Raw genomic sequence first — 19,658 nt, 5'->3', positions numbered from 1 at the left:
TTTGTACATCGACACTGCATAAAGAATCGAAATTTTTTTATAAGAGTCAGCTAGAGTTGTCAAGCTCCTTTCTATTAAGACTGTAAACCTTTAATATGTTATTAGACCCATTATTGAGGAAATGCATTATTGACCCTTAATTTCAAAGTATAATAAAGAGACATTATATCCTTCACCTTACCTTATGGGTTAGAGGCTTTCCATCACCCAACGGCTTTCCAGATAAAGCTTCAAATATGTAGATAACTGAGGGAAAAAAAATTATATGGTTTGTTAGTTAAAAGCAACAGTTCTTCACAGACTTTTCAAGCAGCTCCATTCATTTTCAGAGTACAATTTACTGCAAATGGATATTTATTGCTGTATGCTAGATTTAGCAGTGACTTTCACGCTCTGGTCAAAAACAGAATCCTTCAAGTTGGGAAAATATAACCATCATAGTCCACTGGGCTTAGGAATCAGAGTGATCTGTGAAAATTCTCAGTTATCATTATTTTCAGAGCATTGATAGCCATTGAAACATGATATTATGGACTGATACAGAACTGAGAAACCTAATGTTTTACTTCCTATTGCAGCTAAAATGGTCATTTACAGAAATTACACTGAGGTCTATCTGATGCAAGTTTGTACCCTGCATTGTGAATCAATGTTACCAAGGCTATCTGATAGATTTACTCAATCTTAACCCACAATTTTGATAAATATGAAAGTTTAGGAAGTGATACCATTGACTGATGTATTTTCCTAAAGGAATTAGTATCAGATATATAGAAAGCTGTCCTCTGAACTATAGGGTAAAACATTCTTCAGAAGCATTCTCTATTTTGTTAATAATCTGCTCTATTTTGAATTCTTAATACAGTGGTCCCCAGGCATATTTTCTTCCAGGACAGTTTAGGGTTTCTGCTTGTCATGATGACATGGTTAATGACAATACAGTAATAGCTGGCTTCCTCAAAAAGTATCAGCTTTATCCAGATATACTTGAATTTTATATATAATTCTTGCAATCTTTACCAAAAGTCCTTCTGTTCCACTCTCTCCCTGTCACACCCTCAAAAAACCAAACAATACTCACCCACCCCCACCCCCAAAAAAACCTCCAAAAAACCCCCACCTACATCATCCGTATTTCTGGGATATCCAGTGAAGACTCAAATTTGCAACTTGCCTAAAAATAAAGTTTCTCTTTCTTTTTGTTCTTCTTTCTGCCTCTCTCTATATGCGTGTGTGTGTGTGACGCACATGCATCCATATGTGTTCAAAAACTATTCATGCGTACTTCGTACATAGTCTGTGAATATACACCAAAATTCAGACAGATGTAGGTAGGGTATTCCAACCTAGAGAAAAGGTTTATGAGGAACACCAGCTATAATTTAAAGCACATGATTCCACGTTAGTTCATGGAAAATACAGATGTGACAGAAACATTTCAGATGTCCAGTAACACATCCCACCTGCAGTTTCAACATGTTACCTGTAAGTATAAAATATAAGATGAACATACACGTTCATTCCAAAGGATGGCAATGTTAACATGTTAATCCTGCTGTGCATTTCTTTCGCTAGGACACAGGATGTTGGTTTGAGGTCAATGGTTATACAGGCAGAATTAAAAAAAACAAAACCTGTAAGAGCAGGTGTTCACAAAGCATTGGTTGAGTTTGCAGAGGAGGAAAAGAAAGGGTTTTACACAAACGTTGCTCCTGGCAGCTGGCTAAATATACAAAAGAAAACTAGTTGTTCATAAGAAGTGGTATTTTTCTCACTTTTATGCATGGCTCCCTGCATGAAATTTATTTTGATGGAGCTATACAAGCCAATTTTACTGCTACAATACTAGCTCTAGAAAGTTAGATTAAGAGAGTTTTAAAGAAAACCACTGTACCCAACTGGCAAATAAAATGGGTTAACTTTTCATTAATCTACAATGTTTAAGGTATTTTGGAAAATAAGCTTGGGGTTGTGCTGGTTTTGGCTGTGAGAGATTTAATTTTCTTCATAGTAGCTAGTATTGGGCTCTATTTTGGATTTGTGCTGGAAACAGTGTTGACAGGACCCGAGGGAATGGCAGGAAGATGTGCAGCTTGGATATTAGGGAAAGGCTCTTCACCCAGAGGGCAGTGGAGCCGTGGAACCAGTGCCCCAGGGAGGCAGTCACAGTGCCAAGCCTGGCGATATTCGACAAGGACTTGGACAATGTCTTTAGAGACATGGTGTGAATTTGGGGTGTCCTGTGCAGGGACAGGAGTGGGACTCAATGGTCCTTGTGGGTCCCTTCCAGCTCAGGACATTCTATGATAGCACAGGGGTTTTTTTGTTCCGCTGAGCAAGGCTTACACAGAGCCAAAGTCTTTTCTGCCTCTTACCCCACTCCACCAGCAAGTGGGCTGGGGGGGGGCACATGGAGTTGGGAAGGGACACAGCTGGGACAGCTGACCCCAACTGACCCCAGGGATGTCCCACACCATATGACGTCATGCTCAGCATGTAAAGCTGGGTGAAGAAGAAGAAAGGGCAGATGCTGGGAGTGACGGTGTTTGTCTTCCCAAGTCATCATTACATGTGATGGAGCCCTGCTGTCCTGGAGGTGGCTGAACACCTGCCTGCCCATGGGAAGCAGGGAATGAATTCCTGTTTTGCTTTGCTTGTGTGCACAGCTTTTGCTTTACCTACTGAACTGTGTTTATCTCAACCCATGAGTTTTTTCACTCTTATCCTTCCAATTCTCTCCCCCCTCCCCCCACGGGGGAGCGCAAGCGGCTGTGTGGGGCTTAGTTGCCGGCTGGGGTTAAACCATGATGGGGGTTGTTTCCCCCCCATCCCTTCCATCTGGAAAAACTCCACATCACTTAATAATTTAGAACCTAAATTATATTTTTTTAATATATGTATAAATTAAAAACATAACAAAGGGCATTCTCTCACTTTGAACATCCAGAGAAAGAGAACAGCTACTGTGTGCCTTCTAACACACACGTTCTATTATCATGGAATGACTGCTCCTGGGGCCAGCAGTTCCCTTTTGAGAAAAGGCTCACCTCCCTCTTCCAGCTTCATTAGAGATTGAGGAAAGAGTGTAGGCGCAGAAGTACCGATTTTTTTTCTAGGTTACTGAAAGAGGAAGAATATCCAAGTAACAACTCTGAAGCAGAGCAAGTTATATCTCTCTCTGTTTCACAGTAAATTAGCTTCTAGAGAGGTCCATGCTACCACGTGTAAACTGCTTCCTGTATCAGACTGAGCTATCTTAGATATTTCTATAATGCAGTGCATTATGAAAAACAGACCTGCCCTCAAAATAGGGCAAAGAAAAAAACTGCTTCTGCTGGGGTGAGCTGAGAAGAATAAACAGGCCTAGATAAGGCACGGCTTCCTGTGCCAAGAATCTGTTTTCCCATGTGCTGGCATATTATACAGCTTTTTACCACTACTAGTGGGACTTGTATCTAAGAAAGAAAAAAAACCCATCTCTACTCACTGCCCTGATGGAAGCTGCTATCAGCAGGATCATTTGGAGAGCTTATCTTGAAAACATAGCCAGAAACCCAGCCTCTGTAAATTACAATTTTGATGAAGATTAGCCTGCATGCAGGCTGACAAGATTTTCATGACACTAACAGCAACAGTTGGGAGATGGAGATGCTCTTCAGTCTACTCAGGATTTGGGCAGGGGAAGAGGGCAAGAGAGTGAGTTTACCATCAAAATCTTAAATATGCATGCATATAGACAGCAGTCAGTGTTTATGGATGAATTTTCTACATAACCTCAATTTATTTAAAATACTTTTATTGTTTTTATTCTAACTGCATAAAGGTGTCAATATGGCAATAGTCACTGTGTTATACTAAGTAATATAGAAACAAACATACATACACTTGTAATATAAATACAGAGTAAAAGAGAAAAGATCGGAAGATACAACTTTTCACTTATCCATTTTTTTTGCAAGCTACTGCTTTCTTCTGAACAATTTACACTGAAATGTATTTTTGATAATTAAAATCTGTTTTAATTATTACAGTCATTTTAGATATCTTTAATGTCTTGATGCTTGAGGATAATATTTTCTGAAGTAGTTGTCCTTAAAAATGAAATGCACGTTACAGTTAGATACTAATAATTTTGAATAATTACTTTTAAAGAGTAGTAATATAAAATAGACATCTAGAATAACTGTGTGGTAATTAAAGTATTTGTTTTCACACAAAAGATTAGGTTGTACAAGAAAAATACATGTAAGTTGTACAGAGTAGCAAAATTGCTTTGTAACAAGGAAGTGAGAAAAATCTCAATTTTTCTTTTGCTTGTGTAGGGATATTTTAAAGGATTATTACAAGGGGTTTTTTTCAGTCATCAAGTAATTTAAGTTGTGGGTTATATGCTGAGAAAACTACCATGCAATCAGTACTAAAGGGCTAACTCACTGCCTATAATGATCAGGCAGTGAGTCTTCTGGCTTTTTTACTTCACACTGAAAGGTTTTTTTCTATGGCAAAACCAAGATAAATAAAATTCTTTGCTGCAAGACAAAGAATTCTAAAATTCCGTAACTCTCTAAAATCTAATCATTAAGTCTAGCATAACAGAGTTACAGATAATAGATTGGGTTAGCGTCAGTTGGAACCACGGGCAGGAAGTTTTCACTGTTTCACTCTGCAATAACAGCACCTCCTGTGCACAGTTGTTCCCACTGGTAATCCCCTTACTGGCTATTTCGCAGGAGAAATGCAGCTATACAGAGTACTGCAGCCCTGTACTGTAACATCTGTATGGCCTCTAAATGGCACAGTTATGAAGTCAAAAGCCATAGTGCCATGAGTTTTCCAGCAATGGAAGTGTCTGTTTCCAGGAGACACTGAAAAGTTAAATTGTTGCACAGGCAAACTACACGTTTGCATCATGAGATAGAACAAAGGAAAAAAGCTGACTGACAAGAAGGTATTCCTGTACAGTCATCAATGCAAAAATTTACCCGAAGCTCATTTGGCCATGCTGTGTTTTATAATTATAGTGCTTTTGATGCCAAAACACTTTTTAAGAGCATAAAAACCTTCAAGAACACAACACTGAGACAGAACACCACAGCCTCGTAACTGTGGTCATGTCAGCTGCATATAAAACTTACATGCTGTAAAGATACAAACCCAAAAAACCTAAAACAAAGAACAACTGAGAACTAAATTTAATCACAGCTAATATACTGGTAGCTTCTAAGAGCAGCAGTCAAGCAGAAAAAGTTGCTGAGGTACTTCTTTAGAAAATCATGTGTCAGAGAGTGCAAACCTACCGTTCAAGTATTTACTGTAAATATTTCATGGTTCTCTGATGCATTACACACAACGGGAAGTTCAGAGACATATATCATCCTCTAAGATTTTTAATCAAAGTTAAGCAAGAGCTGTCATTTTAATTCATTTTTATAATAAATATTTTATTTATACCATAGATAAATTGTTTATGCTTTATGCTTTTTTACCATAACTATGCTAAGTAAAGTAATGTGAAGAAGTTGAAAACTTCACAATGAATTACTAGCAAACATGGAACAATTAGAACTGAGAACTTACCCTTTTCATCAGCTTTGTCTCGTACTGCTAGAGTATCATTACTCAGAGATACTGTCTGGGTATTTAAAATGTCTGTTCTCATTCCTGGAAATTTTGGAGAGGAAATTAATCTTCCTTCATAGGAATATAAATAAAGTCCTCCACCATCTACAAGGAGAAAATGCCTACAAAACACCACCAACAAACTGTGAATCACTAAATAATACAGAAAAGCATGGTGACGGTTTCAGCAGTTTGAAGGTAATTGTCTAATACCCTGCAATTGTTTTCAGTTAAACTACATCAGTTCTAAGCCTTACATTTAAAAGTTGATATCCTGAAAGCTCTATATCGAAGATTTCAGTTTTAATGTGAATGTTATCTTTTTCCATGAGAAATATTTATTATCTGGAATCACTATGATTTTATCTGTTATAGATATTATTAAATTTAAATAACTCTTGATGCCAAAGCATAGAGCTGCAGGCGTACTCTCCACACATCACCCCATGAGACAACCCTCTGTGTAAATATGTGAGAAACAGCTTTAATGTTTATAGCTAGCTTTGAAATAGTATCACCTCTATCATTTCCTTCACCAGGACTAGATTATAATGTAAAGCAAATAGAAGACACTTTTAACAAACTGATCACCATATATGTAATATATGAAAAGATTCATTACCGCCATCACAGATCTATGGCAAATATACCATCTAAGCCTTGCCATCCTGCTTACCAACACTGTTTACATTTTGTCTATTCCTATTATTTCAATATGTGCTTATGTTAGACCACAAAGTTGTAGGAAATGCATGCTTACATCTAATGGTGAGCATTATAACAAATAAGCTACCTTTCTGCTTGTAGAATCAAGCTAACTGTTCCTTCCTTCAGGTCAAAGATCAGTGGAGTATTCCAGTTCTTTGTACTGCAAAGAAAAAAAATCATTTCTTAAAACCACTGATTGTAACATATCATCGCAAATATGAAGTTGAATTCACTAAGTAAAGCATGCACATTTTAGTCATCTAGAATTCTTAAAAAGGGAGGTTTTCAAAAGGAAAAACAGCATTTAGGAAGCCAAGTAACACTGATAACCATGCAGTATGATCCCATAACACTTTTGCCTTCATTTTTGCATCCCTTCACGCTAGCAGCAGCTGACCTAGGAGTCTGAGTAAAGAGCAAAATTGTATTTATATGAAACAAACATGTTTTTAAAAAATATTTCTGAATTGTGGTTCCACTCTTTTACAGTGATCCGGAGGTAGGATAGAGTCTCTCTCTTGTGTGCCCTATTATAGGCTGCATTGCTGTTCAGCATGAGTCATCTCACTGAACAGATAAATGCCTTTAGGAATAAACTTTAAATTTCAGCATATGAAACAGAATATCATGTTCTTAAAAAATAATGCAGGATTGAATCATTCCTATTCTATTCCAAAATAATGGCATGCCAGAAACAGTATCCAAAAAAAGGCACCCCTAGATGGAGGCACAAATACACCTGCATCCAGCCACCAATCCTGCTGCCTCTATGTGAAAAGAAAGCCCACCAAATTTTTGTAGCAAAGTGAACAGGCAGTCATGGCATCAGCAAGAAGCTGAAAGAAAGGATGACAGGGGGAGGACAACTATAGTCCAATACATTTTGATTTTGTTGTAGATGATCTAGGTTCCACAGAATATTTCAATTAGTTTAAAAAACCCAACAAACCATTGTACTTCAAATAAAGTTTCTACTACTCTCTTAGAACTGTTAGATAAACTTGAGAAAGCTTAATGAATTTTTATTACTTACGAAAACACGTAACACTGAAGAGAAGTTGAAACAACCAAATGCCCATAGTTCAAAGAGGCCTTAATAACCCTGTCACGGAATTCCAACAAATCTACCGCATCATTAATAACATTGTGCACCTAAGCAGAAGAAAATGTTGGTTGAATAAAACAATAACTGAAATGAAAATTAACTAGTGAAATATCATATTCTTTCTTACTCTAAGTATATGTGATACTACTATGACATTAGCAGAACATATCTATGTGGGAACAGGCCCTTTCACAGCACTGGTGAAAACAAACTCAAAGGTTCTATAAACTCTGAATAAACAATGAATAATTACTGAAGAGCTGGATGGAGCTCCTTAAATGAAAGGAGTAATTAATGCATACATGGCACACAGAAGTTTTAAGCACAGTTAACGCGCATCAGGTTGAGAAAATTATCTGAGATCAAGGATATCTGAAAGTTCCCATTTTAAGACTCGGTGTTCAGTTGCTGAATATTTAAACATCTGAAATATAATACTGCAGTGATACCATCCTGATCCCATCAAAACAATTCAGCAATATCCAAGACTGGGATAAAGATATGTTGTCTAGATGTTGAATAGCTCTAGCATATATTTTAATGCTACCACACTCTGGAGTAAGGGAAATTTAGGAGATGACCTTGATGAGTGGGCTGTGCTTTTGCCATTTCTGTGAAAATTTGCTCCGATGACAATGTTTCAAGAAAATCACAGTTTGCCTGTAATCAACACAGATTTTTGAGCTCAAAGATTTTAGGCAGCTAAAATCTAAGGAGAGATCTTATGACAGGTTTTTGTTTGGTTGAGGTTTTTTTTGTTGTTGTTTTTTCTTGTTTGGTTGGTTTTTGGGTTTTTGTTTTTTTTAAAGATGTCACCATTCTGAGTGTGGTTAACTTCTTTTCGATTTTCTCCATTATGAAACCAATTGCAAAACAAGGACTGAACTCAATTGTTATGAAAGCCTAGAAACCATTTCCAAAGACATATTAATTGCTATGCCCACCACAGTGATATGTCCATAATTAACTTAGCTATTGTAGTACTCAGAAAAAAAGAATGCATCTAGAAGTTTCTTGTAGGCAACGTTTTCCTACATAAATATATAGGAATAAAATAAAATCTCTATAAAATAATAAAATAAAAAATTAGTCCTGAATCAGGGTTAGCTGTACTTCCTCAGTTGTTTGCATATTCAAACACCCTGGAGATTATTCACAGAGCCCATCTGTTACGAGTCGATGTCTGGGAATGAAAGAAGAAAAATGAATTTTTACCTGCTAATTTGTCTTCTGTGTTCCCAGACACTGACTCATGTTATCCCACCCACCGGACCAAATTATAATACAGCATTTCTGTTGTTACAACTTTTCGCAATTACATGTTCAACATTAAAGAATCAAGACCAAAAAAACATTTAAGGGCCTAATTAGGAATTTAGGAATTTGACTTTGATATTGAAAATATTGGCCTGGTGTCCAATACCAAATGTGTAATTTGGAAAACTTGTAAGAATGGAAATCTTATATTATCCCAGTGTTCAGAAAGTGAATGTTGTGAGTCAGTGTCTGGGAACACAGAGGACAAATTAGAAGGTAAAAATTCATATTTTTGTATTAATTCCCAGATATTTGGTAACCTAAACGTGGATTCAGGCCAAGATTTTTCAAAAGAAGGATCTTAAACTCAAGTTCCAGAAACCACATGTAGGGGCCTGATTCATTTCCAGCAGTGCTGAGACTTGGCAGCTCCCACTGAGGTCAATGCCTGTTGCTCAGTATTCAGCTGGAAGCACCACGCAGGTATCTGATATATGTTATACGATATATGATAAATTTCTGTAGCTTTGGAATATCTGAATCTAGGCCATAACAAAATATGTGGTGCTGAAAACGACATTACAAGTCTTTACAGTTATAGTCAGCAACTAAATTTATCTGGAAATGCCCTAAGACAGCAACATTCATCATAGCTTCATTAACACGGATACAGGAAATCTTACTAAAGCATTAACTATTACAAAGTGCATCAGTGCCACCAACAACTCATGAATGCAGATATGGTAAAGAAAGCTCCTCTATATTATCTACACTTAACTATGCAGCTTCATCTTTGCTGACAGTTACTGTAATACTATTTAATATGATGCTTTGGTTTTGGCCAATGTATTTGTATTGTTTTCTGCATAAACATTTTTATTACACTTGAAATTATCTCTCTCTTGTAAGTGGCCTCCCACAGCTAATTTCACATGCTCTTCAAATGAGCTTCACATTTTCTGGAGGACAAAGCCCTTCTGAGTTATGTAATTCTGGTCCATCTGGTGGTATGGTTTGGTTTACATGGATCTGATCTTCTGTACAACTGATAATTATTTATACTATTTGCTAACTCTGGCTATTTTATGATCCTAAACATTTTCAGTCACATATACACAGGGAAAAAAAAGGATAAAGTTTTGCCAAGGATTAAAAATTCCCATTTTGTATTAAAAAAAGCCTTAGAAAGCTAGTAGTCAGACTGCACAGCCCTGAACTGTGAAAATTACCTCCATGGTTCTCCTCTTAATTAACGTTATTTCGAAGTCCTTCCACTCCCAGCGCTGCTCCACAACATGGGCAAAAATGACATGTCCATTTCCACATGCTCCAGCTAGCTGAGTGCCATCGATAGACCAAGCAATATTAAATATGCTGCCAGTGTTTGGCTTCTCTAAAGCGTAAGACCACTTGCAGAAAAAGAGAAAAAAATTATTAATTTTCTTTTGTACTTTTTGGAAATTATTTATCGTAATAAACAAATTTGCAGAGTTATAGTTTTTTTAAAAAAAACATCAATGGACTAACTTTTTATGACAGCTTGAATAAGCAAACCAAAGAGATCAGAATTCTTAAGTCAGATTCTTGAAAAACAGGGATACAAAATTGGAAACCATCAGATATGTCAGAAACGAAAAATGTCACAATGCCTGAAGTATATTAGGCAAAAGTTATTAAGTCACAATACATTTGAAGTATATACTTAGTCATTCATAAATCTAGACAATCACTACATAAAAATTAAGTGAATGTACTTAGAAACAATTATATTGGTTACATGGGTGCAACGGGCTATGGTCTTAAGTGTGATGTATTCAGTTTATGCTGCAGTGACAGCAGCTCCTGAATATAGAAATAGCAAGGCCTGGGCAAAATCAGTCAGTATAAACAAGGCACTTCTATCCCAGTATACAGAGAATTGCAAAGCTCTTGTGTTGTTTCTCTCCATGCTTCCCACATAAGGGACAGTGGCAGATTAAGAAAAGCTCTGAAAGCAATGCCTGTACACTGTTCTCCTCCTAACACACACAAAAAAGAAGCTAGACACCTTGCCTACCTTTTTCTCTAGTCTCTGTTGTTACCGCACAGAGGAAGGACGTATTAAAAATTTTCAGTTGCTACTCTTGCAATAACAACAACAAATTTAAACATTACTGCAGCCTGAGCAGTGGCACCTGGCCTAGCTTTGGAGAGAACCAGAAACAATAGATCTGTGTGCTGTGCTCGTTTTCGACTAATTAAGAGGTGCTCACAGAGGAGTATCACAGTTTAATGTCGTGGGGGCACAGGTCAAATTTCAGAATCTTACTGTCCAAATAAGTAGTGTATCTGCTTTCCTATGGAGCCAGAAATTCAAATTGTAGGCAAAATGGCATCCTTGTACATTTTCCTGCTAACTGGATTTTGCAAGGCGGAAAGGCTCACTTGGACCTAAAGAATGCGTTTCTGTGGTATTGCAGCTTACATTTCCCTTCACGTTCTACTACTGGTTTACATAATCTATGTCTATTAAAACACAGTTATCAGTTTGGCTTGTTGGTTATTAGGTGGAGGCCCAAAATTATTGGGATAGCAGGAAGCTGTGAAAGCAGCAGTGACTGCAAGCTTGTAGTGCAGTATGGCTGAGGGACCAGGAGACATGCTGCTGTGCCCAAACAGCGAGCCAGCCTCAGGCAAGCACCACCAGAGATCATACAGCAGTTTATGAACTGTGGGCTGGCTGCTAAAAAGTGCTTTTAATAGAAAAAAATAAAGGAGCTTTATACTCTCTAGCAAAAGGGTGTAAGCTGCATTTGCCGTTTTAATTCCTTGCCTGCCTCTGCACAGGGCACAGCGTCCCCCACCCTGCCCATGCGGCACCATGGGATCTCCTGTTCCAGAGCAATGGGGATGCACAGACAGAGCATGCGCTTTAATTAAACAGCACACGACTTCTTACCCTTTGACAGCCTCCCCCCCCTTTTCATTCTCTGATAACATTGAAAAAATAAAATTATAAATCCCTCTAGCACAAAGAACAAGGAAGAGGTATTAAAACTAGCATTTGTTTTTTCCTTCTGAACCACAGTGTTAATGTAGTTACAAGAGAAGCTTACATTTAGTACTAAACCTAATTTTGTTCCTTTTCAATATTTAAATTTCCCCCAGTGAAGAACTTTATTCTTAAATTCCCCCAGCCTTATGGACAAGACTCCTCTAAAGTTTAGCTGGATCCTTATTAATACATTCTTGTAAAAAACCAGAAGAATTTTCAGACCAAGACACTTGTTTTCTACCTCTTGCATCTCAGAAATATAGTTCACAGAAATCATCCCAAACCTCCAAACAAGTGTTTCCCTGAAAGTGAATGACAAAAAACCGAAATAACCTTTTTATATGGACTATTAGGAAGACATTAAACCAGGTTTTAAAATGAGAAGCAAATCTCAACTATAGCCTCTTCAGAACTGTGTAATAGAATATTTAAAAAAAAAAACATTTAGCAACTGAAGAACTACCTGAATATTAAATATATTTGAAATCGTAAGAATCAAATCAGTAAGAAAAAACATATGATTGAAGTTAAATGTAGACATTGGATTCTCATGACTTTTGGATACATGATATTACACCAAAGGGCAGACAGCTGGAAGAAAATACTCACCTAATGTTTCTAACACATTTCATATTCTGATTTCTTTTGCAGTACACATAAAACCCAAGAAATACTAAGCACTTCACATGAAGTCTTCATATGATTTATAAGAAATGAAATCACAAAAATCACAGTAAAGGTGTTGGACTTAAACACGCAATAGCAAGGAAACACAATGGGATGAAATTCAACCTCCCAGTTGTGCTAATGATTTGCAGAACACTATGTAAGATGACCGACTGAGTTAAGGCTCCTCTACCGCGTACAGGCATAAGGGTGAGTGAAAGACGATGTCAGCACTGACTGAATTTCCAATTTCAAGCACTCAATTTTAAGGCTTCAGTTTCCACACCTCTTGGCTCACAGACACGCCATTCACCACCTATACGATCTGCAGTTGGGGAAGGTATTTGCAGTTTTTGAAGAAAAGTTGATAGCCTACTCTCTGTCTCAAGGGGATGAATTCTGTATGAAACACTCTACAGTAATTAAGAGCATAATATTTAACTATGTCTGACATCCTTATATGGCAAATGAGTAAGCACTTGAGGTTGTAGGACAAATGATTGTAACAAGCACACTCAGAGAATGCTCTAAATGTCCTACATCTGAGACATATTTTTCACAGCTGGCCAGATGTGATCTATCTGAGAACAGTTTGAAGATGTACTATTTCAAAACTGAATATTGGGATCCTCCCTAACAGACAAGGCTGTTTCTAAGGCTTGTTTTCCCCTAGATCAAGAATCTACCCATCAGTCAGAACGAATAATAAAGGGGCATCAAGCCATCAACTAAGAACCAGTTTAAGGAGCTTGAAGAATGTGGCTTTGGTACTACTTTTTTATGCAGAGCAGATACACTGCACCTCTGAGAAGATACATTTTCAAAACTACTTTTTTCTTCCTTGAACCAGAGGTCTACTTTTTCAGATAGTTGGAATACTCAGTAAAATATTTCCAATTATAACCTAAATTTAAAAAAAAAAAAAAAAGCAACCACAATGTTTTATTTTCCAGTTATCTCTAAAAGCGCTCAGTGTAATTCAGACCACTCCAACGATTCATACTCCCTGCAGATGTCTGGTACAGTTATCATGTACACAAAATTCTATAATAAAAATCATTTAGTTCTCCATTTGCAAGATAGGAACAATTTTTAAAACCCAAAATAGCTGTTATGTATTTCCTAGATACACTGACTTAAAAAAAAAAAGTATGAATGTGACTATATGACTGTATGAACATTATTCTAACATTAGCTGCAATACTATACTTTGGTATTACTGTTTTGCTTATAATTTTCTTGTATCATAATTAATTTTTCATTTAATTCAATGAATGCTCTCAAGAACAAAAACAGTAGTTATAAAAGTTTCATTATATTAAATAAATACATAAAGGCAATAACTGAAGCTTCCCTTTTCTGATTGCACAATGTAGTAAAAAGATGAAGTACTATAGTCATTGAATGCTGTCTGTCTTCCATAAAGGGAAACCAAGTAGGCTCTTGAGATGGCAGTGAAATTATTTCAGATTCAGAGAACTTGTGTCCCAGGAACAAGGACACTCTTTCACATGTGTAATATTGATGCTGCAAGACTCACTACGAAAGATCTAGTTAGTTATTATTTCTGGACTGAATGCAATAAATTAAGAATGGTTACCTACATAATACCACAGCATAATTGTTTTGAAAAAAATATAGTGAAGGAAGAGTATTTTCTTAACATTTTAAATGATAAGAGTAATACTGATGTCAGCTCTGCAAAAGACTTGTTTGCTCCTGCCTGGTCTCTGTTCCAGTTCTGTTTACCAGGATGTGGTGTTTTGAACAGGGAATGCTGACATAAGCTGAACTCAAGCTGATACTGCTGAACCTCCCCATGATGTCAGAACAGCATACCTAATCCACTGACTTTAATAATAGCCTTTGACCATTATTTTGCCTTTGTTCATGAGAAGAAAATATGCAATATTCCCCACAATCCATTCCAGGAATCAGCGCAGAATGGACTCAGAGTGAATACATGCTCCTGTCCCTTTATCCCCCACTGATATAAACCAAGATGAGTTTGCTAGAACCAGCCTCCAATCCAAGTCTGATACTTAAATAAAGTTTTAGGTTCTAATAACTGAGAGCTTCTATTTATTATTTCTTTTTAAGTGAAGTCTCAGTTTTCCTTGTGCACCATAGGACATTTCACGCTAGTACGGAGGAGGTAGCTGACATCTGAAAATCCATTCTAGTCTGAATGTCCATTACAAGCTGGCAATCAGCTCTCACTACTTCTCAGTGATGAACCAACACTTCAGTGCTAACTGCCCAGAAGATTCTCATCAGAAAACAACTATTAATTTTCTGATGTAATGGAAAGCAAATTGGATCTTACAAGATTATAAAAAGTCAATTATCCAAAGCAAATGCTTACTTAGGTGCATTAGAAACACCTGACTATGCACATATATAAGGAATCAGCTTGTAGCACATATAAATGTTTATATGTCTATATACATCCCCCTAGATATTTTATTCAGTATAAAATATAATGATATTTTACAATATAAGAAGACTTATTAGGCTTTCAATTCCTATCACACAGGAATCCACAAAAGATTCTACAAAAGATTCTAAAAACAGAGACAACGTACATAACTCGAGGTAAGGAAAGCCAGTGCTACATGGGAATATAGGGCAATTTACCTGAAGAGGAGAAACTATCCTTGACATGACTACTGAAGTACAGAACTATCATGGATTCATGTTGTCTTCTTAAACATTTGTTGGACTTGACCCCAGGAATTATTGTGAATTACCAAGAACTAAGCCATGACCTCCAGGTGAGGTATTAAGTTGCATATTAGAAGTACAAAGCCAAGCAGATGATATCTAAAATTCTCCTGAAATCAAGCATTCTCATAATTGTTAGACCCAAGAACTAAAAACAGGATGACAAACTGCCCCATATAACTTCATAACCTTAGAAAATGAAACATTGATGTAGTTCTTTAAATAGATTATTACTTCCATAGATGATCCACATGTTTTCATTTTCTTCCAGAAATTGTATTAGCCTATTCTAATAAATTAAAATACACCAACTCGGAAAGAATTGGTCGACAACATAACTCCATGGGAAACTTATCTATAATTTTTTTTTTTAATTGAGCTACAAAGGATTCAGGATCATGCCTGCCAATAAAGGTAGATGAGAGAGAGACAGCACAGAAAAAAACCCAAAAACTTATTTTTGTTACACTGCCAAATGCATATCTCTATGAAACAAGACTAGAACTAAATGTAATGGGATCGAAGCTCATTGTAACTCTATAGAAAACAGATTTGCTTGGTTTTTTGTAGCGCTGTAGTTTAGGACGATTCAGCACTACCAGAATATGAAACCATATGCACAGTATAGATTCACTTTCAAAATCTTGCTCTTTTCTATTTGTCTAATATCTAATGTTAATTTAAAGGATAAATCATGTTAATTTTACAATAGTCACACAATTTACTGTCCTGAATGAAAACCATGGCTTTAATGCTAAACACTTAAACTACTTTCAAAGCCTCTCTTTGTTGACAGTTTAAAAAATAAGGAAATAAGGAAAAAAGAACAAACATTTCTAACTATTTAGCATATGACCAACCGTGGACATAAAATTAGTGTAATCAGCTTTCGTTAAGTTCAAGTCTGTACCTTTTTGAGAAGATGAGTAGAAACATGTTATTACAGAGCTCAATATTTTTTAGCCATAGCACCATACTCACACTAGTTTTAAATGCGGTGGCGGGTGAGGAGTAGTTGTTGCTGCGCTTGCAGAATGTTTTCCTTTATTTTCTATAGATATTAGGCAATATTCCCTACATTTTATTAAGTTTTCCAAATGTTTTTAATAGAATTTCTAGCAAAATTAGGCATTCCATGGAGCAAGCTATGGAATACAAAAAGCCATGCATAACAGAGCCAGTCTAATATGCAAACTACCAGTCCAGTAACATGGCCACAACTCATTCTGTAATAAAAGAGAGTTTGTGGAATGTACATAATCATATAAAAACATGGACTTACAGATTTATGCAGAGAATTGCTTTCATTACAAAGCACTTGCTAAGCATAGTGATGAAATCAAGATAAAAGTAAATAGAAGGTCAAGATTTAGCAGTCAAACAAACATAAAATTATATATGAAAACAGATTGTAGATAAATATCACCAGAAAATATATTTAACAAGAGCAGCACAATTAGTCTGGAAAATAACAACAACCAAAACTCAAGTCGAACTGATCAATCCCCATTAAGGGTAAAGAAATCATTAATGGAATTAAATCTAAAAGTCCTCCCCCAAAACAAATGCATAAATACATTCAGTGTTATTAAAACATAAATTTGAAGTCCATTTTTGCTAGCTTTTGTTGACAGTTCTAAAAGGATTAATTTGACCACTGTGTTTCACTTTAAAGTTTTTTATTAATTATCCTTCTACACTCTCCAAGGCACTGGGGAAGCAACCTGTCTTTGGAGCAGATGGGTATGGTCCATTTTCTAAGATACTTATGTGGGAGTGGAGTGGGGAAGGAGGAAATCAGTGAATTTCAGTCATTCTTACCATCTCTTACTGTGTAAATATTTTGACCTGATCAGTAATGTCAAGGGAAACATGCAGAGCCACAGGAAATAGCTTACATAAACGAACTTTTTAAGCACTGTCCTCCATCCAAGTGATTAGATTCTGAAAAGCTGTGAACACCAGGAAGGCTAAAGTCTATCCATCAATACATCCAGCTTTACATTTCAAATATATACTTTAAAATTACTCTTAGCGCACTCTGCAGGATTAACGAACACAGACACTAAAGCAGACAACAAATTTCAACATTAAATATATTTTGTTTGGTATTCTGTATGACAGACATAATTATTTCTTTTAGATACATAATGCTATCAGAGCAATAGTTGGTTTTAAATGAAGAAAAAAGGAGAAAAGAACATACACGAACAGAATTTAATTAAATTATGTCCCCAAACTGAACACATATGCTAGAGAAGAGTTAATGATACATGTATCGCCTGATGGCTCCCTGAGGAGCAATTTGCCAATACAGCTCCATTACATCAGACATAATAAAAATGTCTATGTTGACCAGTAAAAGCCAGGTCTGGTTCTCTTCAAACTCCATCACTCTGGTGGTATGTGAATCATTCTTCCTTTTCCCTCAATACTAGCAAAGCTAGTTCTTTAGTAACTGTTTACATTTAATGTCAGGAAAGAAACTTTCATGAAAAATCATGACTTTTAAAGATAATAAATTATCATTGCTAGCTGTTAAACAGACAAAAGCATCTGGCACTAGCTACTGTACACGTCTTTGTTTCTTTAAGAATGGAGTAATAAACCAGGTAAAAGAACCCTTAATTTTATGAAAAAAATAAACCTATCTGCATTAAAATTTCAAACAAAGTCCACAAGCCTGTTCAATATTAAATCCCGATTTAAGAAATTATTGGTTTTCAACTAGCAGGAGTTGGAACCATACTTACAGTAAATTATATTACATAATAACTAGCAAGAAAAATAGTGAGGCCCTGGGGATGAGAAACAAAAGCTATCCGCTACAAAACAGCATACATGACAGCAGAAAAAGAAATCTAGTATTTTCCTTCCTTTCCCGCTGCACCAGACTTTGCCACATTTAAGCATAAATCTGAGTGCAAAATGCAATTTAAATTGCTGGCCTCACCTACACAAGAGTATATTTAGTTCAGTTTACCGCTTGCTGATATAGCTCAGTGATCCCAGCGCTTAAAAAGGAGATGGAGAGTGGTTGTGGAAGGAGAGGACATGGTTTAAAGTGCTGTTTTGAGAAGAAAATACTAACGGCTAGTCTGATTGTTTAAATCAATGTATGTTACATAATGAGGTCCAACACAGATGTAATTATACTAGTATAACTTGCTTTATACAAATATACCGTATGTGGCTTCATCAAGTGAAATATGGTGTATGTATATGAGCACTTCTACAACACCATATTTATACAGTGAGGTGGAAAGGCGACAGTCGGTAGATTACTACTTTAATTACATTTTAAGTGGAGTTAAGTGGAGTTAAATGGAGAAAAATCTTCCTATCCACCTTGCCTAGGAACAAAAGCCTTGAGGCAATCCTAAAGGACCCTCCTAAGGGAATCAGCATGTGTATCAGCAGACATGTGCATCGAGCTGGTAAAGATAATGACAAAATCCGACCCTCAATGCCTAACGTTAACCCAACCACAAGAATGCCAAAGGGTCAGAAAAGTCCCCACTGGTGATGCAGCCACTTAGCAACCATCTGAGTGTCCCATCCTCTAACAGCTGAGGCATGACTGCACAATCTTTATGGCTGTATGCATAGAGATCATTTATCCATTTTCCTCTGCAAAGAGAAATAGTATCCAATTCTGAACAAAACAGGCAGATAAATCTAACAGTAAGCTATATCTTCTTTAAAAAGAGTAATTTTGATGGTGAAAAACATTAAATGATGGAAACTGAAATCTGCTCTCCAGCCTTATACCAAAGAGACAGGAAATGCCTTCTTTACTTCATTATCTTTTATACCTACTTCAGCATCTTCTTTATCTGTGTAAGTGGTACCCTCATCTTTTGCATAAGTTCATACCTCAGGCTCCAACTCTACTCACTACTTTACTCTTTGAGCTTTCTAGTGTGTTTGTAACACACAGGTATTAAAAATCTCCTTAACATAAAAATCAGATATGTAGATATCAAAAATAAAACAATTTTTTTCAAATTCAGAAAATTAATACTATCCAAAAAGAAAACTGTATGTCAGTACTTTTGTTTTCCTTCAAGATAATTATCATCAAATTTTACTTATACAGATTAAGTAACACTAGGAATTTTTCAAAGCAAGTAAGAGGAAAAGGCACAGAAAATAGAAGCAATCCCTACTTCAGATTTAACACCTAGCTTACACTTCTGTCAGCAAAGATCACTGAAACCAGAATCAGTATAGAAAGTGAAATACAAAGACTCAGAGATCTTATCCTGCATGCCTCTATCTCATATAATTTTTAAAGGCTCTTCTTCACTAATGGAAAAATACTCGAAACACAGTCACAGTTCATGGTAAGGAGAACCATGCTCTAGCAGAGATGCCCCAAAACACCACAGCAAACGTTGTTTTCCCAATCTGAGCAAAAGAACAACGAACGCAACAAGAAAAGAGGTAGAGAACGGGACAATAAAATTCCCAAACCAGCAAGGTTCGATGCAACATGAATCTGAACAAAATGTTGCAGAACCACAGGAAATCCACAGAGGCAAT

At 36.4% G+C, this 19,658-nt stretch overlaps 1 protein-coding gene across 6 annotated transcripts in view; it reads right to left on the bottom strand.

Moving 5' to 3' along the window:
• IFT80 (intraflagellar transport 80) overlaps window positions 1-19,658 on the bottom strand; it is a 55,399-nt gene that overhangs the window by 11,059 nt on the left and 24,682 nt on the right. For all 6 annotated transcript variants that reach the window (XM_075098577.1, XM_075098576.1, XM_075098575.1 and 3 more), the window contains 5 exons: window positions 9,919-10,098; window positions 7,361-7,479; window positions 6,413-6,487; window positions 5,578-5,741; window positions 182-246 (listed from right to left, as the gene is read on the bottom strand). In XM_075098577.1, the coding sequence (XP_074954678.1) occupies window positions 182-246; window positions 5,578-5,741; window positions 6,413-6,487; window positions 7,361-7,479; window positions 9,919-10,098 (603 nt within the window). The remainder of the gene's footprint in view (window positions 1-181; window positions 247-5,577; window positions 5,742-6,412; window positions 6,488-7,360; window positions 7,480-9,918; window positions 10,099-19,658) is intronic.

This window comes from Phalacrocorax aristotelis, chromosome 7, assembly GCF_949628215.1.
Source record: "Phalacrocorax aristotelis chromosome 7, bGulAri2.1, whole genome shotgun sequence".
NCBI lineage: Eukaryota > Metazoa > Chordata > Aves > Suliformes > Phalacrocoracidae > Phalacrocorax > Phalacrocorax aristotelis.
Note: the sequence above shows the minus strand (reverse complement) of the source record. Positions and strands in the feature narration are given on the sequence as shown.